General features: G+C 42.4%; 1 protein-coding gene across 4 annotated transcripts; it reads right to left on the reverse strand.

Annotated features, from left to right (window-relative positions):
* Positions 1 to 1,082: 1,082 nt before the first annotated feature.
* LOC137426638 (glucosamine-6-phosphate deaminase 2) lies at positions 1,083 to 22,136 on the reverse strand. Of its 4 annotated transcripts, none has more exons than XM_078774979.1 (7): positions 21,863 to 22,136; positions 10,669 to 10,795; positions 10,416 to 10,517; positions 6,163 to 6,345; positions 5,068 to 5,252; positions 4,506 to 4,680; positions 1,083 to 1,993 (listed from the first exon to the last, which is right to left on the reverse strand). In XM_078774979.1, exons 2-7 carry the CDS (start codon positions 10,790 to 10,792, stop codon positions 1,902 to 1,904), a joined length of 861 nt encoding a protein of 286 aa, XP_078631105.1. In that variant the 5' UTR covers positions 10,793 to 10,795; positions 21,863 to 22,136; the 3' UTR covers positions 1,083 to 1,901. The 4 variants fall into 4 exon arrangements, with proteins under 4 accessions (XP_078631105.1, XP_078631098.1, XP_078631089.1 ...); XM_078774972.1 differs by having other exon boundaries at positions 10,630 to 10,795; positions 21,863 to 22,091; XM_078774963.1 differs by lacking the exon at positions 21,863 to 22,136 and adding an exon at positions 12,902 to 13,030.
* Positions 22,137 to 24,346: the final 2,210 nt, after the last annotated feature.

Here is a 24,346-nt window from a genome sequence, read left to right on the forward strand (position 1 = left end):
GCGTTCCATTAGTGGACGCGCCCCTCACGCCCGACTTTTGGGCGGCCCCGGCAGGCCGTTTGTTTTGACGTTCCGTGACAGGCCCCGCACCCCCACCTCCGGGCCGACCGGAAGCTTGTGCTGAGTACATCATACCTGAACAACTCAGTGAGGCAGAACACAGCAGTGCACACCAGGGTGACCCCTTCAGTGCATAAACCAATTAACCTGTCCACTGCAGGGCATATAGAAATGAAGTTATTTTCTGCATATAATAATAATATAAGTTCAGTTCTATATAACAATTTCTGTTATCACCACTACCACTACAACTACCACTACTACAAGCTTTGTCTGGAATTTTGTGGACTAACAGACAAACAGACATACAGACAAGCTGGGATCAAAACATTACCTCCTTCCACCATTGAGTGTAGAGGTAAACATCATGGAAATTATATCATGCCCTAGATTTAATTCATGCTTACCCGTGTATTTGCTTCACTGGTTCACAAGGTCTTTTGCATACATGTAATTCAGACTCTCGTCTTCATTGCTGACCACACAATGTTCGCAACATATTAATGTACATTTGTGCCAAATTTGGTGCTTGTATCACAAAATGCACAATTCTTTTGAATATTTGGGCTAAGCCGCCCCACTATATCGGCCGGCCTCGAAGACCGAAATTGTGACGGTGTCACCCGAAAAATTTGAAATTACGAAATTTGAAAACATTTGAAAAAAATAATTACGGAATTTCAAATGGCCCAATATCTGAAAATGTTCGCAACATATTAATGTACATTTGTGCCAAATTTGGTGCTTGTATCACAAAATGCACAACAGGTTTGCTATGCTGCTACACTAATAGGTACATATAATGCAAAGATAAACTGATTCGATTTTGGTGTCAGACCAAATCTTGGTGTCACGTCAGTTAAAAATGTGATACTTGAGAACAGCTGAAGGGATTTAAGTCAAACTTAGTGAAAATATGTACAATGATTTAATAATGTGGACGGAGGCATATTGGTTAACGTCATGACGTCAGAATGCCATTCTAGTTTGTTGTTTGTTTTTGGATATAAGAGTGAAACTACTCCAATGTGATTCTTTATACAGCTTCGAAATACAAGTGCAATATGAAAATACATGAACTGCACAATATCACAAAGAACAATGTTGGAAAATGAGAGCAACAAACATCTTTGGAGACAGCATGAAGGTATCGCTATTAAGAAATGTATGACCAGGCAACTCTTAACCTTATCCCACTACGAGACATCGGATTCTATGCAAGCAATAGTTGCTGCAATAGCAATGAGAATAAAAAAAGGAAACGCTGAAGAACTAAATATTGATTAATGCTCATTTCAGTAACAACTTTTAAAGAAAGCATGGCAAAGATTTTGAGGCAAAGCATATTATTGTGGAATTTGCAAGATTTAAAATGGTCATTGCATTGATAGCATACAGATGTCCAAACCACCACACGACGAACAAGTCCTAAATCAAGTACAGTAAAATAGCACGGTTCTGCAAGCCCAAAAGCTCTGCACATCAAGCATTTAGCCAGCAGTACTGTGGTGAAGGTCGAACCAGTCAGCTTTTAATTGCCCAAATTGATAAACGATACTTCCTGCATCCCACACATGAGGATCAGAATCAAGGTCAGATTCAGAGGATGGAAATTTGCACACTAAAGCGCTCGTGCAAGTTGTAATAAAGATTTTCTTGCTTTGCTCAAGCTGCAGCCACAATAAGGCCAAAAACATCGGCGATAAATTTTCTCTCATCAAAAAGCCAGAAAGAAAAAGAAAACGTTTTTGTTGTCACAGTGATAAAACACAGAGTCAAAACAATGGAGATGACAAAGCTTTGGTTGTGGTTGGAGATAAGGCAGTAGTCAAATAGTCTCCTTAGTCATGATAGGCCTGTGGTGGTGCCATAGTCTTTGCTGATTCCATACTGAGCAGTGGGTCAACAAGTTTGTTGTGAACGTGCATGAGGCCTGAGGAAGACAAACATACGAGGCAAAATGTGCACTCGTGGTTATATAAAAAGGAGTGCTGTGAAGCTGCGTCTGCTCATCATTGGTGAGCCTAATTTTAAAAAGAAGACGTATAAAATAATGTAGCAGTGATGTTTATTTCATAGGAACATTTTTTGGTGACTGCTCAACTCAGCCACCCAAGTTGGATGAATAATCGACCAACCGACATACCCAAGACGAAGTGTTTCAAGGGAGCGAGGTAGAACTAACAGCTGTGAAACTCCTCAATTCTCGGCAACATTATGCCTCAACAAGTTTTAATATTTAAAAAAACAAAAAACAAATATGTTCCAGATCACAAATCCAAGTCCTACACACAAGGAGCATCAACAGCCCTCAAAAGCAAGGTGATCATACATTTGTAATGAGGCAATAACCCTGATCAGGTCGCAACTCCGTCATCGGATGCTGTTCTTGTGGCAGCCCCGAAGCAAGGACTCCGAGAGATTTTTGCCATTACCTACTCAGCAGTCATGATTTGAACCGGAAATAACCGGATTACAATGAAGAAGCCTGTTGAGCCGACGAGGAACCCAGTCTAATAACTAGAACAGCACTCAGTAGAGAGCATACCTCCACCAGGTGAACGGTTTACGTTTTGTATCCCACTGATAGGTCGTATCTGGATCCAGACCTGAACCAAAATCTGTTCTTGTTACCTAACCAATTTATGCACCTAGATTTGTCATAAAACATCCTGCGATATGTCGTTTTTGGCCCTAACTCTGAATGGTGAAGAATCACTTAAATTCTTCTATCGAGATCCAGATCTTCACCAAAATCCAATCAATTCGTCCTTTTCACACACCCAACCTGTCCACCAAGTTTCGTCCAAATCCATCCATAATTTCTTGAGATATCCTGCCATGTATCGGTTTTGGCCCTATCTCCCAATGGTGAAGAATCACTTTAAAAATTCTCGTAGCCGGATCTGAATCCGGATCTTCACCAAAATCTAAACATTTTGTCCATGTCACATACACTACCTCTCTGCCAAATTTCGTCTGAATCCGTCCACAACTTTTTGAGATTTCGATTTCTTGTTCACAGACAGACAGACAGACAAACAGGGGTGAAAACATAACCTCCATCCACCTTTGGTGGCGGAGGTAAAAAGCTCCATGTTTTCCTTTCAAAGGCATCCTCCATCGTATGAAGTCCTTCCTTGGCACACCTGAGCTCCTCACCACATACAAGGCTTTCATCTGCAGCTCAATGGAGTACTGCTCTCCCCTCTGGGCTGGTGCTCCTGCCTCACACCTAGCTCGTCTTCACGCTGTTGAAACCAAAGCGTTCAGAATCGTTGGAATCTCCCGCGATGAAGCTAACTCCTCGGGCCTTTCACTCACTCACCGCAGGCAGGTTGGTGGTCTTTCCGTCTTCTACCGACTCCTCTCCGGCCTTGCTCCCCCAGCTCTCTCTGGGCTCTGTCGCCCCAAATATTCCTACAGGTCGCACAAAATCTGCCTGCAACCCTCTTATGGTTAAACTGCCAAAATCAAGACTCTCTGCTCACCTTCACTCCTTCATTCCTCTTTTCTCCCACCTCTAGAACAAACTCCCTCACTCTCTACAATCCCACTCCTCCCTCCAGGTCTTTTAAACAGCTGTTCACCACCCTCTCTTATCTTCCTTTATCCTAAACTTTGATCTTTTCTACCCCCGCTAATTTCACCCCAAGTCCACTCTTTTGAAATACCAACTTATTTCCTGGAAGTCCTTGGTGTCATTGTGTTTTATACTTCTCCCCCCCCCCCCCCCCCTTCCCACGCCTCCTCTCCCGATGTCCCTGCGCTCAAATGTTGTGTTTGTGTGCTTCCCCTTCTCTTCCCCATCTTGTCGACCGCTCCCTCTTTTTATATATTTTGTCTGTTTGATTTGTTTGTGTGATAAATGCTCTTTCACTGCTAAATAAATGCTATGCTAGCTCTTTCACGAGCTCTTTCACGAGATAAATGCTAGCTCTTTCACGAGCCTCGATTCTGTATACACAAAAAAAAAAAAAAAAGTTTTTACAATAATCTAAGTTTCATGTAAGAGCTTATAACCAGATGTTAGCAGAACAAGGACAATAGCAGACATCATTTTTTTTACATTAATTACAAGGATATTAGTAGACAAGATAAAATCAACACACTGTATGGCATTTGAACCCATGGCCTTAGCAAAATGAACTGGATGCTTACAAATAAATTGTGGATTTTAAGTTGAGCAGTCACTGAAAAATGTCCAAAGATACTTGTCCAACATCACGACACTATTTTCCTTTTTTTTTTTTTTAAAGCAACGTATCCACACTCCAAGAAACAGCTTCACAGAAGGAACACTTATTTTTGACGACTTTCTTTGTGCACTATTTGTAAGAGCATCAAGCAGGGGAACCATTCTGCGTACATGTAAACAGCTTTGGTCAAAGGTCATTACTTATGGTTCCACTATTCAATATCGGCCGACTATGTGGATGAGTCACCTTTGAAGTAGTTTACAGTTTTGACCCGCAGCTCCTGTGTTGCATCATCATCACAAACAAAGATTGCACGAGGATGCTGCTGGAATGCTGAAACAGTCCACATGTGGTTGATTCCTTCCTCCACGGCTTTATAAAGTGCCAAGGCCTTGTGTGCACCCGTGATCAATATCAAGACCTGAGAAAGCAGCACATCGGTGTTCAATCAGTCAGCTTTTACCCATTATAAGACAGTGCTGAATGACAAGTTTGTACAGTTTTTGATGTACATTTTAATGAGACACCATGTATTCGAAAAGTCCGTGAAGAAAACAAAAACATGCATTGTCACATCACAACAATGTCACCCAATTCATTTTTTTAAACTAGTACAGCAACAACCACCACGATTTTATGTGAGGTACTTTAAGGTACAATTGTAATTTTGCTTGCATTGTTAAAAATTTTGGTAATAAGAACAATAACCATTGAGAAAACCAAAATTGGTCAAGAACTCCAATACCACGTAATACCACATCAATCGACTTAAGTAACATCATCAACAACAATCAACAACACTTCTCACCTCTCTGGAATCCATCACAGTTCCCACACCAACAGTGAGGGCCATAATTGGCACGTTGGAGAAATTACCTCCGAAAAAACGGGCGTTGGCCTCAATTGTGTCTCTGGCCAAGGTTTTTACTCGTGTGCGGGACACAAGACTCGAGCCTGGCTCATTGAAGGCAATATGCCCATCAGGTCCAATTCCTATAGGCAGAGAAATGATAAAGGACATGGCAAAATGGTGAGGCACGGCACAAATAAAATTACAAAGAGGAGGAGGAGATGGAGTTGATGGAAATTAGGGGCCATCTACATATTACATATGCAGAAGGGAAGAGAAAAAAGGGCATGGGCACATTATTGACTAATTTTATGCTCATTATTTGGAATATGCTAAGGGAGGAGTTGGAGAACTTGATGTTGTAAATATTTATTCATTTTTAATGTTCTAAGGGCTTTCCTTATGGTTGGAATTTAAACAGCATTCGGCACTTGTGCATCATTAGAAGTAATCACCTAAAAAAAGCCTTACTTTCCCTCATCAGCTTAAGCTATTTCAATAAAAAGGAGTAATTTAACACTAGATGTACGCAACATGCTGAACTCAAATGAGAGTGGTCAGAGACAACAGCTTTGGATTTAATATTGAATCACAGTTCTTGCAGTAAACACATCTCCAGAAAATGGAGTTGAACAGTTTTGAACAGTTGTCACCAAACCAACTCGTCCACCAAGTTTCGTCCAAATCCATCCGTAACTTTTTGAGATATTCTGCTATATATCGTTTTTGGCCCCATCTCCCAATGGTGAAGAATCACTTTAAAACATTATACTAGTCGGATCCGAATCCGGATCTTCACCAAAATCTAATCATTTCGTCCTCGTCACATACGCCACATCTCTGCCAAATTTCGTCCGAATCCGTCCACAACTTTTTGAGATATCTTGTTCAGACAGACAAACGGACAGACAGGGGTGAAAACATAACTTCCATCCACCTTTGGTGGTGGAGGTAATAAATATTTTGGTAAACGACGACGTTTGGTCTTCTTCTGGTAATTAAGCAATTTTAAGGGCTAATGCTCTTCAAAGTGGCTTCCAAATTCATCAATACCTCCCATGAATAGCTCAATACCACCCGCTGCAGCAATCTTGTTTTCAAATGCTTTGCATTCAACTGTCAAGTCAGCAGCATTTCCATCAAGGATGTGTACATTCTCCGGCAAGATGTCCACGTGTCGGAAAAGGTTTTTCCACATAAATGAGTGATATGACTCTGGATGATCTCGTGGTAGACCTGAATGAATACAAAAGCAGATCAGGATAAAAATGCTCCTTAAAGCAATGTCCCTTCATTTTGCCTCAAGCAAAATCCCACAATGACAGACAAACACTATAAAATAGGTAGAACGGCACTCGGTAGAGAACCAGCCAGGCCAGGCTGAACAGTTTACATTTTCTATCTCACTGATCAGTCGGATCTGGATTGCAGACCTGAACCAAAATGTAATCACTTGTTCTTGTCGCCAAACTCGTCCACTCAGGTTTGTCACAAGTCATCCACAACTTTTTGAATATCATGCTATATATCATTTTTGGCCCCATCTCTCAATGGTGAAGATTCACTTATAAAACCACTATTCACTTATACATTTTAAAATATTCTTATATCGGGATCCGGATTCAGACCACCAAAATCGAATCGATTCGTCCTCATCACACACCGAACCTATCCACCAAGTTTCGTCCGAATCCGTGCACGTTTGTGATATTGTGCTATACATCATTTTTGGCCCCATCTCTCAATGGTGAAGAATCACTTTTAAAATTATAGTGTCCGGATCCTCACCAAAATCTAATCATTTCGTACTTGTCACACACCCAACCTTCCCACCAACTTTCATCCAAATCCGTCCACAACTTTTGGACAGATCGTGTTCATAGACAAACAGACGGATGTGTAAACCTAACCTCCGTTCCACCTTCGGTAAGTAGCTTGTGAGTAAATGAGGCAATTAAATGGGTAGCTTGTAATTAATCTGAAATTTTAAGTATGTAAGTAGTAATGATGCAAGCATAAGAAATGATAACTCAGATGCAAGATGGTTCAATTTATGGTACATGCTTGCCATAAAATTGTCTGGTATGCGAATAGCTGACAAAGTTGTCAGACATGATAATATAAGACAAACTAGAACGAAGTTGTTGGTGCGTCATCGCATATCCCCACGCTTCCCACCAAAAGCAAAGTTGAAAAAGAAGGAGAAATCAGATTGCAAACCCTCGCCAGGATGTTTTCAGTGGTTTTTAAGGCTTTTGTGCTCAAACAAATATGGCGGCCGAACCACGTGACCGATGACATTATTTTTTTCTCCACAAATTTATTCCGAGATTATGCTCAAGAAATTTCATCTTGATTGGATGAAGTTTTATACTTGTCAAATTATGATGTCATAATGGAGGCACCTGTGACATCATTAACAGATGTTATTCCCCATGGAGAGTTCTTTACAATGAGCCATGTCTCAATTTTTTCTATGCAGCGCCTTCAGAGATATAAAGGTGCAAATGTTTTCAGCTTTTCCAAGATGGCGGCCGAACCACGTGACCTATGACGTAATAATTATCATTAAAAAATTATACAGGTGGAGTTGCACTTATGGTGAGAATTTCCTGTCAATCGGACCAACGATTGCAGATAAATCATATTTATTCTGTGCGGACAAACAAACAGACAAACAAAGAGTCTCAAATGCAATACCCTCTCCTCAAGCAAAGGTAAATATGGCAAGAACGTTCCACCAGGAATGACCTCATGTCAGAATGTGCCCATAATTGCATTTTTTGACGAACAACTTCATCACTGTTGTGGGGCCTTGAGCCACATTGGGTATTGCTCCACAGATCATCATGTACAGGATGTATATGCCACGTACACCGCCATGTCTCGTCTACAAAAATAGATTTGGAGCCAGGACAATTACATTAAAAAGCATAACCTCTATGTAGGCTTCTTCTTCTTTCGTATGGAGCAGTTGGAGCACAAGGTTGATGATGATGTGATATGATTGTGATATGGCTGATACATTGGCTGAGAGCACAGCTGTGCCGCTAATGCAATGCCTTCTGTAGGTTATGGCAGGAATTTGGCCATGGCGCTGACGATAGCTCGCCTACTACATACCATGACTGTCCCAAAGCACCCTGCCAACCAAAGATTTGGCAGAACATTATTTCAGTCATTTTAACGAAAAAATGACCAAATTGGAGATACTAGAGAGCAAAGTTGGACTATATGTGTATCATAATCAATTTCTTCGATCAATGCCTTGATTGATTCAAATAGAGTGCAAAATACCTCCGGATTTTAAAATACTTTTTATTTTGTGATGTAGACTGCAAGTAGACTAGCTCTGCAAGTGGACGACCTGACAACCATCAGAGCAACGGCGACAGAGGCCTTCAAATGAAAGCATTGACAGCAGTAGAAAGGAAAGGTCATACTGCAGTGTTGTATTAGAGAAAAGGGAATTCTCCACCATTTAAGCTCACACCCAAGGGAGAATAGTCCACGAACATGTTTATAGGTGGTTGGCTATAAACAGAGCAGATGGCATCTGCTCCCCACACCCTCACCCTTTCCCAGACAAACAGTGCAATGGCCGTGCCCATTTGTATCAAATAATGAGTTTCATTGCAAGGAACTTCAACACAGGAGGTGGCCAATAGACCCACCAAAGCCTGCACTCTGATTGCCAACCATGCTCTATCCTTTTTATCGTTGTTTGTCCATGCTCTATCCGTTTTATCGATGTTTGTCCATGCTCTATCCTTTTTATCGATGTTTGTCCATGCTCTATCCGTTTTATCAATGTTTGTCCATGCTCTATCCTTTTTATCGTTGTTTATCCATGCTCTATCCTTTTTATCGTTGTTTGTCCATGCTCTATCCGTTTTATCGTGGTTTGTCCATGCTCTATCCTTTTCATCATTGTTTGTCCATGCTCTATCCTTTTTATCGCTGTCTGTCCATGGTCTATCCTTTTTATCGTTGTTTATCCATGCTCTATCCTTTTTATCGTGGTTTGTCCATGCTCTATCCTTTTTATCGTGGTTTGTCCATGCTCTATCCGTTTTATCGTGGTTTGTCCATGCTCTATCCTTTTTATCGTTGTTTGTGCATGCTCTATCCTTTTTATCGTTGTTTGTCCATGCTCTATCCGTTTTATCGTGGTTTGTCCATGCTCTATCCTTTTTATCGTTGTTTATCCATGCTCTATCCTTTTTATCGTTGTTTATCCATGCTCTATCCATTTTATCATGGTTTGTCCATGCTCTATCCGTTTTATCGTGGTTTGTCCATGCTCTATCCTTTTTATCGTTGTTTGTGCATGCTCTATCCTTTTTATCGTTGTTTGTCCATGCTCTATCCGTTTTATCGTGGTTTGTCCATGCTCTATCCTTTTTATCGTTGTTTATCCATGCTCTATCCTTTTTATCGTTTTGTCCATGCTCTATCCTTTTTATCGTTGTTTGTCCATGCTCTATCCTTTTTATCGTTGTTTGTCCATGCTCTATCCTTTATATCGTTGTTTATCCATGCTCTATCCTTTTTATCGTTGTTTGTCCATGCTCTATCCTTTTCATCGTTGTTTGTCCATGCTCTATCCTTTTCATCGTTGTTTGTCCATGCTCTATCCTTTTCATCGTTGTTTGTCCATGCTCTATCCTTTTCATCATTGTTTGTCCATGCTCTATCCTTTTTAAATGCTGAGCACCAAGCAAGGAAGCAGCACATATCATTTTGTAAATCTTCGGCATGACTTGGCTGGGGTCAGGTTTGAACCGCCAACCTCCTAGACTCAGATTGGATGCTCCAACCATTACACCATGACATGTAAACTCCTGCTAACTTGCTGCATGTAAATAAATTTCTTTATTCCTTGCAATTCTTCACAAAAACAGTTTCATCTCATCTGCTAGAACATAACTGATGATACCAGGCTCAAAAGCATAACTTGTTCATGGCCTACAAATGAGGCATCTCCCAAGATTGGTAGTGCATGTTACCCTCACTGGAGGATAATCATCCTTTGCAAGTCATCATCCTTTCTGCCTTTATTGTCCAAAGATAAGCATGATGACAAGTGTCCAAACGAGGTGACAAAGTCCCTTGAAGCCTCACTTAGCCACTCGTTGACGTTGGCCTTGTGAATGGTCCATGGTTCCTACCAGGTTAGCAGCCTATGAAGGTTTGAGCATGTATAAATGCTAGTAAGCTGTCTACCTGACAAGAACTGTAACTCGTTCGCAATATAAATATGCCCAAGTGTCTTAAGATTAATTTTTTTAGGGACAAAATCTTACCTACATATTCATCCATATTGAAAGTTTTTACATATCTAAAAAGGAGATCTCCATTCTTGTGGTACTCGATCAACTTGCGGTAGCAGCCCAATGGAGTACTCCCTGCAAAACACACACATACACACACGTACAACATACATCTCCCAAAAGAAAATTTCTTTGAAGATGCATGGAAAAAAGGAATTGAGAAATGAAGTCGAAAGAAGTTATACACCAGTGGGCAGTCCCAGTGGTACCGGGATGAAGCAATTACCAGTGGGCAGTCCCAGTGTGAAATAGCGATCTGGACCAGGTTGAAATGAGACGATGCGGTTGCGGATGTATTTTGCAGCCCATTCACTGGCATCCTCATAATTATCCAAGATAACAAGGCGCATGGTCTGCATGAAAAATAAAAAGTTGTTACATTTTGTACAACTTACGCCACCACATTAAAAGCAGTATCCGATTGCTGGTATATAGTTGGCAAAGTTTTAATAAGCCAAATGAGTTTTCTCATTTTAAATACCTTTTAATAAACTTTTGCACAAAAGCATAGTAATCAATCAGCAGCAAAAACACAAACATAATTTTTTTTCAGATGTCTGTGCCTCACAACAATCATGGTCACATTGAATAGTAATGGTTATTCCGAATGCATTACATCAACATTTATAAAGTACAGTATATGTTCTTCTTCACCCATTCAATTACCCCCAGCTTTCTTGTGGGGTCTGCTCGGGGGTGGTGTCGACACGGCTTTCTGCAACGGGCTGGCCAGGCCTGACGTTTGATTATTTAAAGTACGTTGTAGATTGTATTAATTCTACAGCACCGTAAACACATGCTTCACTTCATTTTGATAGTAAAACAAAATAGTCAAGGTTTTGTGTCTTTCAAGAACATTTGTTTTAATCTGCTAACTGTACAGGTCACCCAGATAGCTCAGATGGTGGAGCACTGGTACGGTTCACCAGAGGACCTGAGTTTATGTTCGTCAGTTTATGATCAAGGAACAACTTGTTTAAATCGAATATTGCATTTTGATCACTAGAGAGGTACCCGTGCTACGCACGGGTGGGAGGCCAGAAGCAAACAGGCAATGCAGAAACGGCGAATGCTAAAGCATGAAACCAATAAATTCCACATTCCTGTAGCACCTTCAGTCGCACGTCAGACATGGACAGCAAGTTCGTGAAGGACTTCCATGAAAAACGTACCCGTTCGCAAACAAACGGGTACATTCACGTATAGAAACATCGATCGTGGGACCGTGGCGAATCTGCATATGGCGATGGCAAAATATCAGAAATTGAAGGTTTTTTTAATTTTAAACGATTCATATAAACATCGGTTGAATCATATCACACGCAAATCATCAAAATCTAAACAGTATCTTGAGAATTTCAATAAAAGCCACATCACTGTTCATATCGGTAAATATTATTCCATCGTGTTTCAAATCGTGATCGATACACTATGATCGTGATGATCGTGATCGTGAATCGTGATCGATAATCGTGTTCACAATCGCTATGTCGTATGTACTCCCGATACATGTACCAAATTCCCGATACGTGTAACTGCACCAAATCAACAGTTAAAAGGATTTTGAGCCGATAGCTGTTACGGCCTTGGCAAGATCGATGGAGAAAGCGATCTCGAAGCGATTGATGGAGACATGTTGCTTTCCCGGGTGCAGCCGTTTGTGCGTCGTCACAATGAGAACAATGGATGTTATGCGAACACGAATGTTAGGCGGGAGTCCAAACCTGAGAATGCTGGAGACCAAAGCTGAAATTGGGAAAACTAAATAGCCTATTTTACTCCCAGGGGTCCCAGGATTAACCACCTAAAATATCTTTGCGATCGGTTCAGCAGTTTTTACGGTACCTTCGAACAGACAGACGGACATTTGGCGAATTATAGTAAGATGAATATGAAGACAAGTTTACCATTATCCAGAACTTTGGTTCTGAATTTCAAAGAAAATGTTAAATCATTACAAACGGGAAATTACTGTTTTTAAGGACGCCATAAAGGACACAAACAACAAGCACGGATAACCAATGTAACATGTTAGACAGGGTAGTGTAATAGACATTGGGTAAAACCCGGAATCAATTTACGTATGCACCTTTAAACCTCGTTGAACCTCCATTTAAATTGAATTATACACTTGAACCCTGAAGAACACATATTGCCTTCATAATACTTCCAGGAACCTCCAGTTTTGCAGTATATGGCCATATTATACAGGGTGGTGCATGTAATAGTAGGGCGGGCCATACTTCTTTTTTTTTTGTAAATCAATCGAGAGAGGGGTGTTCATATTACGTATTTTGGTGTGTAGAACACAAATCTGAGGTTTTAAAAAAAATTCTGATAACCCTAACCTACATCAATTTGCAGTTGATTATTATTAAATTTTTGATTATTTTGCTATTCTTCTAGAAAAAAAGAGACGTTTTTTATTTTGAAGTTAGGGCTTTTATTTTGGTAACTTCCTGTTGGGACGGCAGTTGTAGCCATCTTGTTGCTGAAAGCTCGATGTTGAGGAGGTTGGCAATCCTTATCCATCCGTCTTCTCTTCTCTTCTTATGGCATTGCCAGTAAGTACGTTTTTGATTAGGAACCTGAGGAACAAATAGATAATAATTTTAGATGTAAATTACATTGTTTTATATTATATTTGTTAATTGATTTGTGTACTTACCTATTGCTAGCCTGAGTTACATGTGAAGGAAAATAGTGACCTGTGAAGTGAATATTTTCACGGTTTTCTGTAATACTTGTGTAATACCTTAATATCTGTCTGTAGTGGATACTTACCTGTGTATTATTGTTTTTATTTCAGTGTGAACTACTAAAAATGGCTCAAGTCAGAACAAGGATGAAATCAAGTTCTCATTTAAGTAATCTTGTTGGCACTGGGCAGGAGCTGTTGGTGTCTGAACTGCCAACTGTGAGGGATATCCTGAGGTATGGCATCTACTTGAGGGAGCAAAGTGAAGATGACAGGAGGAACTACCCAGTGGACCAGCTCATGTCTGACATCTACCCTGGTCTGATTTGTCAGTAGAGCAAAGCTAATGCTCTTTTCAAGCCTCCTGTTATCAATGAAAAGGTGACCATCATGTCCAAGCTCAAGGAGGTCTGGAATCAGGCAGTGAAGTTTTCTCTTGGGAAGGGCAAACTTGATTAACTTGAAATTAAACTTGAAACTTGAAGGACATTAACTGTTCCTGCAGCAGAGAGAAAATGATTCCTGTGAAACATCTTGCCTACATCAAGAGACAGAAAGAGAAGGTTGGAAGTAAAGGACCCCACCAAATGGGGAGCCCTGATCTGCCAGAGCACAAGAGACAGGTGAGGACATTGGAAAGGCAGGAAAAGAAAAAGAATGCAGAGAAAAGGAGAAGGAGCAAGGAGGAAAATGCTGCAGCAGCAGAGAAGGCAGCCAGGAAGGATGTTGAGAGATTTTTGTCAGATGGTGATGAGGATCTGGAATTGGAGAGAAGTGGTGCTGAAGATGAGTTTGTCACTGAAGTTGAGCTCTTCCCTGAAACTGACACTGAGCCTGCAGCTTCAGCAAAGGTCCAGAAAAACTATGATGAGATTCCAAACATTGCCCTTGCTAGTGTAAGGTATGGCATAGGGCTGAGGCCAACTGCAGCGATAGCAACTGCAGCTCTGATTGATGCAGGAATCATCACAGAAAACAATACAAGTAAAGTGATTGATAAGAACAAGGTCAATAAGAGCACAGGAGAAGTTGATGACAGAGCTGGGGGAAGAGTTTGATGAGAAGTGCAGGGAGGAGGGGGGGGATCTCCTGCATCCTCTTTGATGGGTGGATTGACCTGACCAATGTGATGATGGAAGCTGAGGGCAGTGACCAATCTTTTCCTGCAAAGATCAAGGAAGAACACTATAGTGTTGTTAGTGAGCCTGGTAGCTACTATCTGTTCCACTTTACCCCAGAGAAGGCAACTAAAGAGGAGTCACATGCGGAGCAGATTGCTAAGGTCCTGTTTGCCTGGCTGAAAGAGAGGGGTTTTGATAAGACCTTGTGGGCCATTGGAGGAGACTCAACAAATGTCAACACTGGTGTGAAAGCTGGAGTAATGCGGAAGCTGGAGCTGCACCTGGGGAGAAAGCTGGTCTGGTTGGTGTGCAACCTGCATACTGGTGAACTTCCCCTGCGCCATCTCATTGTTCACCTTGATGGCCCTACTCTGTCAGACAACACATTTTCCAGGCCAATAGGAAAGCTCCTTGCTTCTGCTACAGACTTGGATATCAATCCAAACTTCACCCGGATCTTTTTTGGCCCTCCACTGATCAAGCTGTCTGACAAGGCCATTGAAGATCTCTCAACTGATCAACACTATGGCTATAAAATTGTCTGTGCAATCAGGGATGAAGTGCTTCCTGCAAGGCTGGCTCTAGTAAACCAGTAAACCTAGTAAACCAGTTTACTGGAGATTGGACCAGTAAACCACAGCCGCTGGCTCACCACAGCGAACAGACTTCTCAGGCTCTGGGTGTCAAAGCATGGACTGAAAGGAAAGAACCGGAAGAATCTGCAATTCATTGTGGAATTCATCATTGGAGTGTATTATCCATGTTGGTTCAACGTGAAAGTCAAGCACTCTTGGATCGAAGGGCCTAGGCACATCTTGTTTCAGCTGGACTGCCTCAAGTCCCAGAGGAAGGAGGTGCTGGACCTTGTGATGCTGACTGAAGATCTGCTTGGTATGCCCACAGTGAAGCCATCCTCCAAACACTGCTGTGCTCTGAGGATCAGAAGGAGAGGACTGAGGGGTGGAGAGAATCCTGGCCATCAGGGGAGAGGGGGACCCAGACACTCAGCTGGGGGACTCCTCTGTCAGGACCAGAAAGACACCTGACATCAACTGTGATGCTTCCAGCATTGGTAACTTGATCAGCTGGTCAGAAGGTGTGTCAGAGCCACCTCTCACCTGCTCCCTAAGCACCTCGGAGGTGAAGAACTTCATCAACACCCCCATGGAGGTGCTCAACTGGCCTTGCCACACACAAAGCATTGAGAGGGTTGTTAAAATGGTGACTGAGGCTTCTGCTAAGTACTTCTCACAGGAAAAGAGGGATGGAGGCATCAGGGCTCAGGAGACCAGCAGGAGGCTGATGTCCAAGAACGAGTCAAAGCAGGACTTGTGCAACCTGGTAAAGTTCAAGAAGTAAGGAGATTGATCTTTGTAATTGTAACCAGTGATATACATGCAGTTCACCTGTTAATAAATATGTACATTTGATTTGGCTGTGTCAATATGAATGATTTCCCTTATATCTTTTAATATCTTATAAAGGGGTTCGAAAGGGTAAAATTGGCAATTTAGAAATACAAATTGATGTAGGTTAGAGTTATCCTATCCAAAAAATAAACTCATATTTGAATTCCCCATATAAAAAAACACGTAGTATAGACACCCCTCTTGTTAAGATTTCCATCAGATTCATTTTGGCACCTGAGTATACAACAACACAACAACATGCATTTTAAAGGCCATTTTCCCTGCTAGAGCGGGGGTTAGCCTTGCGGTCCCCATGACAATCTTCTCCATTTTGCCCTATTTTCTGCATCTCTCCTTGTTAACCCCCTTGCCCGCATTTCTTCTTCCACCATCTTTAGCCAAGTCTTTTTCGGTCTTCCCCGTCCTCTGCTTCCTTCTACATTCATTTCCATCACTCTTCTCAACCAGTCACTTTCATCCTTCCTCAACACATGACCAAACCATCTCAACCTGTTCCTCTTCACAGCATCAATCACAGGCTCTATTCCCATCATCTTTCGCAATTCATCATTTGTCTTTCTCTCTCTCAACGATACTCCACACATCCACCGAACCATTCGCATTTCCACCCTTTCCAACCTTCGTTGCTGCTCTACGTTTATTACCCATGTCTCGCTCCCATAAATCATAACACTTCTCACACATGCAGCATACACCTTTCCCTTCAGCTTCAACGACACTCCCCTCATCATCAGCACGCCACCCAGTTCCCGAAACTTCTTCCATGCACATCTCACTCGAGCAACCGTTGCCGAGTCTGATCCACCTTCTCCATTCAGCATGTCTCCGAGGTAGCAAAATGTTTTCACACCTTCCAGCTTCACGCCATCTCCAAGATCCAACTCAACATTTCCTCCATCTGCAGCTCCCTCTGTGCACACCTTACATTTGAATGTAGCTGCCACACTGGTTAATGACCCTCTCAGACCACTACATTTTTGATGAACCCACTCAGCGCACATTGTACATTGAATGGAGTTCACTCCGACACCCTTCCTACACACAGCACAGGGCCACTTCCCAGTTCTTTCCACCTCACCACATGCTTTACCACTTGCCATCACCTTCGTCTTTCCGATATTCACCTTCAGACCTTTTGTCTCCATACATTCCTTCCACGTGTTCATCTTTTCCTTCAGTCCATCCATACTTTCCGCAATCAACACCAGATCATCTGCAGACAACAACTCCCACGGTAAACCCTCCTTTACGTTCTGAGCCAGCACCTCCATCACAGCTACAAATAGTAATGGACTTAGTACCGACCCCTGATGCACTCCCACCTTCACCTCAAACTCATCACTGTTCCCGTCCTTCGTCCTTACAGCTGTGCGCGCTCTTTTGTACATTGCCATCACTACTCTGATCAACCATTCCTCCACTCCTAACTTCCTCAATGCGCATGTCAATACTTTGCGTGGTACCCTATCGAATGCTTTCTCCAGATCAACAAACCCAAGAAACAACTTCTTCCTCTTCTCCATGTACTTCTCCTGCAACTGCCTCACAATGAAAAGCGCGTCTGTCGTTCCTCTTCCTGGCATGAATCCAAACTGCATTTCGTCGATCTTCACTTTCTTCCTTATCCTCCTCTCCAACACCCTTTCCAATACCTTCATTCCATGCTCCAATAACTTTATCGCTCGGTACGAGCCACACTCCAGAGGGTCACCTTTCCCCTTGTATAGAGGGATGAGGGTACTCAGTTCCCAATCCACTGGAATGCGGCCTTCTTTCACCACCAGATTACAGATCTCTGTCATTCTCTTCACACCCCAACTTCCTGCTGCCTTCAACATATCTCCCACAACTCCCGTCGGCCCTCCCGCTTTTCTACCCTTCATTGCTTTTATCGCTTCCTCAACTTCCTTCTCAGTTATCTTCTCTGCCGGTCCTAAAACAGGGTTACTCTCTATGTTGCCATCCCATTCATTCTCTGTATTCAACAGCATTTCCATATATCTTTTCCATCTTCCTTTAATTCCATCTGGGTCGACAACGATTTGTCCCACTTCATCCTTCAAGCAACTCACCCCCATCACATCACACCTCTCTTTCGCTATCTGCTTTGCAATCCTGAATACTGCTTTCTGACCCTCTTCCGAATCCAAGCGTTCTCCGAACATTTTCCTACATGCCTCCTGCGCCTTTGCTACCTCTTTCTTTGCAGCCTTCCTGGCTGCCTTATAACTTTCATGCTCTGCTGTTTCTGCTCCCGTACCCTTCGCCTTCTGCCACTCCTTGAACTTCTTCCTCTTCTCGTCAATCCTCTTTCCAACTTCATCATCCCACCACCATGTTTCCGAGTGCCTCGGTGGTCCTTTTGTCCATCCACAACCTGGAGTATGACTGGAGTAAACCTGAGTATGACCTGCCCTAAATTGTAATAGGATCAATCTAAGCGGAGCCACTGGGAAGTGTCATGTAATGTGAGGGTACATATATACAGGTGAAGAAGAGGCCACCAATATGGCGACGTACGATGCCGACTGACGCTGCATGATCAATTGTCATCAATAAAGCCTCAATCTCCTAAACATTGACTCAACATAGTCGTATTATAGTGTGTAAAGACTATGTTTCCATGCGTCCGGTTTCCCTCGGATATGTCCTCCTTTTTGGCCCTTAAATCTCCGTCCGGCGAGGTTTTTAATATCTTAAAATGTCTGGGATTTAGCCTCCCCCGCCTCCCCCACCCTTTTGCATCATCAAAGGGATACATTTTAAGATTTCAGATACTTTTCACCATTATTAAACGGGTTAAACCACTTTGTACATTTTCTTACAATGATAAAATGTGGTTATGTAATGTTTGGTTCAGGACAGCTTGGTACAAGTCCGTACTACTCCGTCATGGTGTAATGGACGTGTGGACGTGTTCGAACATCAGACGTCCACTTCCTGTCCAACCTCGCAGTGAGAGTTCAGTGGCGTACTCAGTGTCTTTTAAGAGTCCATACGTATGCATCTGTTTGATTTTCTTCTTTACAATTCCAAAACAAAAGTGTAAATTCTCTGCACAACTAAAGACAAAATTCCCGTGTTTTCAAAGTGTTCGAGAAGAATGGGAAGCTGAGTGCTTGGTATGTAGAACGGTACGTACGTCTGTGGCCAATAGAGGTGATATTGATTGATTTACAATCTCATGTGGACTCAGACAAGCACAAGAAAGCAGTTCGCGGAGAGAGCTCATCTTCATTTGCAAAATTGAAGGACTGGTAAAAGTAAAGGACTCACTACATGGAAATAGGTACATTGCAATTTGAATAACGAGTACACCCGCTCAATACGGGAGTGGCAGGGGGAGTCATGTTATTATCCTTTTTATTTATGCCAATAATTATTATTACTATTACTGATGTTAGATCAGGTCATTGAAAAGATCACACCGTGCCTCACTATTCGAAGTTCCCTAAAATAAAATTTACTTCCCTGGGCGTATCGAGGGGAGGGAGGGGACAATATCGCAAGTCACAAAACCCCTTGGGGGAGAGGGGGGGAGATATTGTTGTATAATAACAATAGTATGCGATTATCATTTGTGTAATTACTTTTATTATTAGAAGCAGCCTTGGAGAAACACCACAGAAGTGGCAGGAAGGGTCATGTTATAAACCCTTGAGGAGTATTGTTACGGATTTGTCACTTCCGTTGTTGTGGTTCTCATCCACTGTAAACATTTTTGGTTGCATGTACTATTATTGTTATCGTTTAAGTGAATTGGAGATAACTGTTTTCAAAAGGTTAAAAAAATTAATGTTTTAAAAAGAAACCAGAAACCGGATCGGGAACCGGACGAAGAAGAAGATGGAGGAAAAGGAGGCGGAGCGAGTAAGGTCGGAGAAGGAGCCGAGCTGCTTCGAGGTCTTGAGCAAACGCTGGCGAACGGGGGTCATGAGTGAACTTTGGGTTTCCTGGGAAAGGGATTCCCGCGACAGAGTTGTTATCGCTGTGACAGATAAACCTGCGTGACAGGTTTTGCGGTCGATTCCGAAGAGAATCGTTGGAGTGCCGTTACGTGTCGAGTACGGGCCGGTTGGCCATTTTGCCTCGTGCCAGATTTCGGATCGCTCCAGGCTTTTCACCTCGCTTCAACCATTTCACCACATCCAGACGTTAACCTGGTGTGTGTGTGTGTAACGTGGATTTTGAGTGGGAATTTGCGGTTCGCCGATTGGGAGCTGTTGAACGTCCATACCCGAAGGTGTGATTTCCCAGTCGCCGCTCGAGGGTACCTTTGCCCATCTTTGGCAGTGTGACTGTCAACCGAGCGGGATTCTGGTCTCGATAAAACATCGTTCTGACGATCATTGGAGCGTGGATCAACTTTGGTTTGAAGCTGGGACAGAGACATTGGGAATGTTATTTTCACTCACTTGGAGCACAGTGAGTTATATTGTACGAAACTGATGGTACCATCATAGAAATGATATATTGGTTGTACAATGCATTACTATTGTTTTTGTGCTGTTATTCTTGTGTGACCTTAATATAATACTTGTTTGTTGGTAACAATTGGTGTGGTTTCACCATTGATCTTTGACACACGGAATAACACATCTTTCTGCCGTGACTCCTTTCGGGGCTCGGAGGTACACCGTGACCGGGGTCGGGGAGGAGCACGTAACAATATATAGACTTCAGTAGATCTACGATCAAGTGCGACAAGCATAGATTGCCTCACAGATGTTGGGATTCCTCCAAATTCCGTTCAGTTTAGTGTTTAATAGCATTAGTTAAAAAGGTAATCATACATGTTTGTGGTGTGTAATATTTTTACTTCAGTTAGAGGCTGTTCCCACAAAAACGCCACGATAAGCTATTTATACAGGTCAACATGGCGTTTGTTCAAGGAGGAAACACCCCTTGGGGAGGGAGGATATTATTAGTCTTATTATTGTTTTGTAATAACATTATTATGCTATTTTCATTAACATTGTTATTACGTCCGCCACCAAAGGTGGATGGAGGTTATGTTTTCGCCCCTGTTTGTCCGTTTGTGAACAAGATATCTTAAAAGGTTGTGGACGGATTCGGACGAAATTTGGCAGAGATGTAGCATGTGTGATAAGGACGAAATGATTCGATTTTGGTGAAGATCCAGATTCGGATCCGGCTCCGAGAATTTTTTTAAAGTTATTCTTCACCATTGGGAGACAGGGCCAAAAAGTATACATAGCAGGATATCTCAAAATGTTGTGGACGGATTTGGACGAAACTTGGTGGACCGGTTGGGTGTCTGACGAGGACGATTTCATTCGATTTTGGTGAAGATCTGAATATGGATTCGGATATGAGAAAAAAAATTTCACCATTGGGATATAGGTCCAAAACGATACATAGCAGGATATCTCAAAACGTTATGGATGGATTTGGACGAAACTTGTTGGACAGGTTGGGTGTGTGACAAGGACTAATCCATTAAATTTTGGTGAAGATCCGAATCAAGCTTGTAGAATTTTTAAAGTGATTCTTCACCAATGCAATGGGAGATAGGGCCAAAAACGATACAAAGCAGGATATCTCAAAAAGTTGTCGACAGATTTGGACGAACTTGGTGGACCGGTTGGGTGTCTGACAAGAACGATTCGATTCGATTGGATTTTGGTGAAGATCTGAATATGGATTTGGATGAGAATTTTTTTTTTTTTTTTTTTTTTTTAAGTGATTCTTCACCATTGGGAGATCGAGCCAAAAACGATACATAGCAGGATATCTCAAAAAGTTATGTATGGTTTTGGACGAAACTTGTTGGACAGGTTGTTTGTGTGACAAGGACTAATGTATTCAATATTGGTGAATATCCGGATCAAGCTAGTAGAATTTTTTAAGCGATTCTTCACCATTGAGTGATATGGCCAAGCACTAAGCAGGCGGAGGTTTGCTCTCTACTGAGTTGCGTTCTTACTTGCATTGCGTTCTAGTTACAACTGCAAGAGCAACTGTACCAGGAATAATAGCTTTCCCGTTTCTGTGAAAGTTGTCCAAAATGCATCCGTACAATGTAGAATGCAAAAGCTTTTCGTGTATCAAACAATTTGGTGTGAAAATTATCATTGATGAAGATTTGTGTTTCATAAAATGGACAAAGAGAAAAAAGAAAAAAAAACCGCACGCACACCTTTACCTTACCTCAGAGTCAGACTTTGGTAACTTGATTCAGTCCACACCTTCAGTATTATCGGCAAATGTTCAACGACCACCAACGAATACGTAAGACTAAACTAAAAAGGTAACGTACAACTAAACAAAAAATAATGACTTTGAAGAAAATGTAAAAAGTCGGATCCCGTGATTGAAAGGTCTTAAGGTAGTCACATGCTAGTCACGTGCCTCCCTTATCCCTAATGCCCATGTGACATTAGTTTCAATCGCGTCGCTTCCTCCTCCAAATACATTCAAGTGCATAATTTCAAGTCGAAAAGGATTTATATACACTGAGCACGAGTTCAGCTTACTTGCATTGCGTTGGTCCACAAACAAAACACTAAAAGCCCCCAATAGATTGTAAACTTGTAAATTAAATTTATTCACCTCCATCTCCAGGCACGCACTGTAACGTCGTGTCTAGCACACACAGAACAAAGAATCATACCGCAACAAAACATCTTTGGACAATCGAGCTCCTAAACGAATGACGTCACGTTGACATGACAACGCTCGACTGGTTCTAAATGAAAGAACCCCGAAGCATCCTCGCTTCGATCGAATTGCTAAATATGGCTGCCGTGTCGATCACCTCACTTGTGCGACGAAGATTGGTTATTACTATTACTTATTAGGAATCCTTGGCATCTCGCACTGTAAAAGCAGAGGTTCATAACCACGGAGGTATATAATAAACTGGAGAGCCAATGACGGCTGTCGGCTGAAGCTAGCGGAAGTTGCTTGGCGGCCATATTGGGAAGCCGATTGTGACATTCGTCCACATCCATCAGGGCAAGTAATACAATACACCGGACTCGAACATGCAACTAAATTGGAAGTTTATTGTTCAATAGTTGTTATTTTTCCTTAGCTATCTGATGCCAATAACTGCAAATGAGGGTTGTATAAATTACAGCACTAGGTGGTTTGCCATTGCCTTCCCACTTCGCAGTAGCAGTAGGTAGGGCAGGAAGTTGTTCAGGGTCCTGGTACGAATCCCGATCCTGGTATTTCACGGGCAGGGCGACTGATCATCCTGGCGAACGTTAAGCCGGCTGTCTTGTCTGCTCGTGAAGGAGCTGGGGCTCCCACGTCGATCGGGGAATCGGAATCGGGGAATGGAAGCTGAATGACAGTTGGAAAGTGCCTGTAGCATACTTTATGATAAATGGATTGTCGGGGAAGGAACAGGCGAATTTGGTGACACAATGTCTACTAAAATTGCATGATATCGGTGCAGAGGTGGTTTCCTTAACTTGCGATGGACCGTCCGCTCATTTGACAATGTTACGTGAGCTAGGTGCCGACATCACGCCGCAGAATGTGAAACCAACATTTCCCCACCCAGCAAATCCCGAAAAGAAAATTTGTGTTGTACTCGATGCATGTCACATGCTTAAACTTGCAAGAAACTGTCTTGGATCCATGAAAATGATGGAGGATGGCAACAAAAAAGTCATCGCGTGGAAATACATCCAGGCACTCTTTGATCTGCAGAAGAGGGAAGGCTTGCGTCTGGGAAATAAGCTCTCCCGGAAACACATCGAGTGGAAGAGCAATGTCATGAAGGTGGACACAGCTGCTCAGACATTGAGCACTAGTGTGGCAGATGCAATTCGGTTTTGCAGGGACACTTTGCAACTATCAGAATTTCAGGGCAGTGAGGCTACCTGCCAATACATTGAAACATTGGACAAACTGTTTGACATTCTAAATTCTCGCAATCCATTGGCACGAAACTACAAGGCACCACTCATGACATCACGAGAAGGACTTTTCCTGCCATTCCTGGATACTGCCTACAGTTACTTGTCCAACATCAAAAACATGAATGGTCAAGTTATGACCAATACGCGTTTGAAAACCCCCTTCATTGGTTTCATGATCTGCATAGAGAGTGTCAAAATTTTGTATTTCACATATGTCAAACCTGCCTCATCTCCCCTGCGATACCTGCTCACGTACAAAATGAGCCAAGACCACATTGAACTTTTCTTTGGAGCGGTCCGCATTGCATGTGGAAGTGGGAATAACCCAACGGCCCGGCAGTTTGTTGCCGCATATAAGCGCCTCTTGATGCGACATGACATCAAGTCTGCAAGTGGGAACTGTTCTGCACAGGACTCAACCAGAATCCTGAATGCGGCTTCCTTCAAGTGCGTTGCAAAGCAGGCTGTGCCTGACGAGAGTCACGACATGTTGGTGGCCAGACGATACGACCTGGAGTTGAGATCGCCGGCAAAAGAGGACCACGACTATGCGGATATTCCAAATTTTGAGCAACTTTCCATCTTTACAGAGTCATGTGTTGGCTATATTGCCGGCTATGTGGTGAGGATGGTGAGGAAGACTCTGAAGTGTAGCCAATGTCTTTCTGCATTGACCAGTAACAACGAAGAATGGCAAACCACACCAATGTACAGCCTGATTGTTACCAAGAACAGGGGTGGCCTCATAGTTCCCTCGCAC

Source organism: Myxine glutinosa, chromosome 1 (assembly GCF_964187855.1).
Source record: "Myxine glutinosa chromosome 1, kmMyxGlut1.1, whole genome shotgun sequence".
In the NCBI taxonomy this organism is placed as follows: Eukaryota; Metazoa; Chordata; class Myxini; order Myxiniformes; family Myxinidae; genus Myxine; species Myxine glutinosa.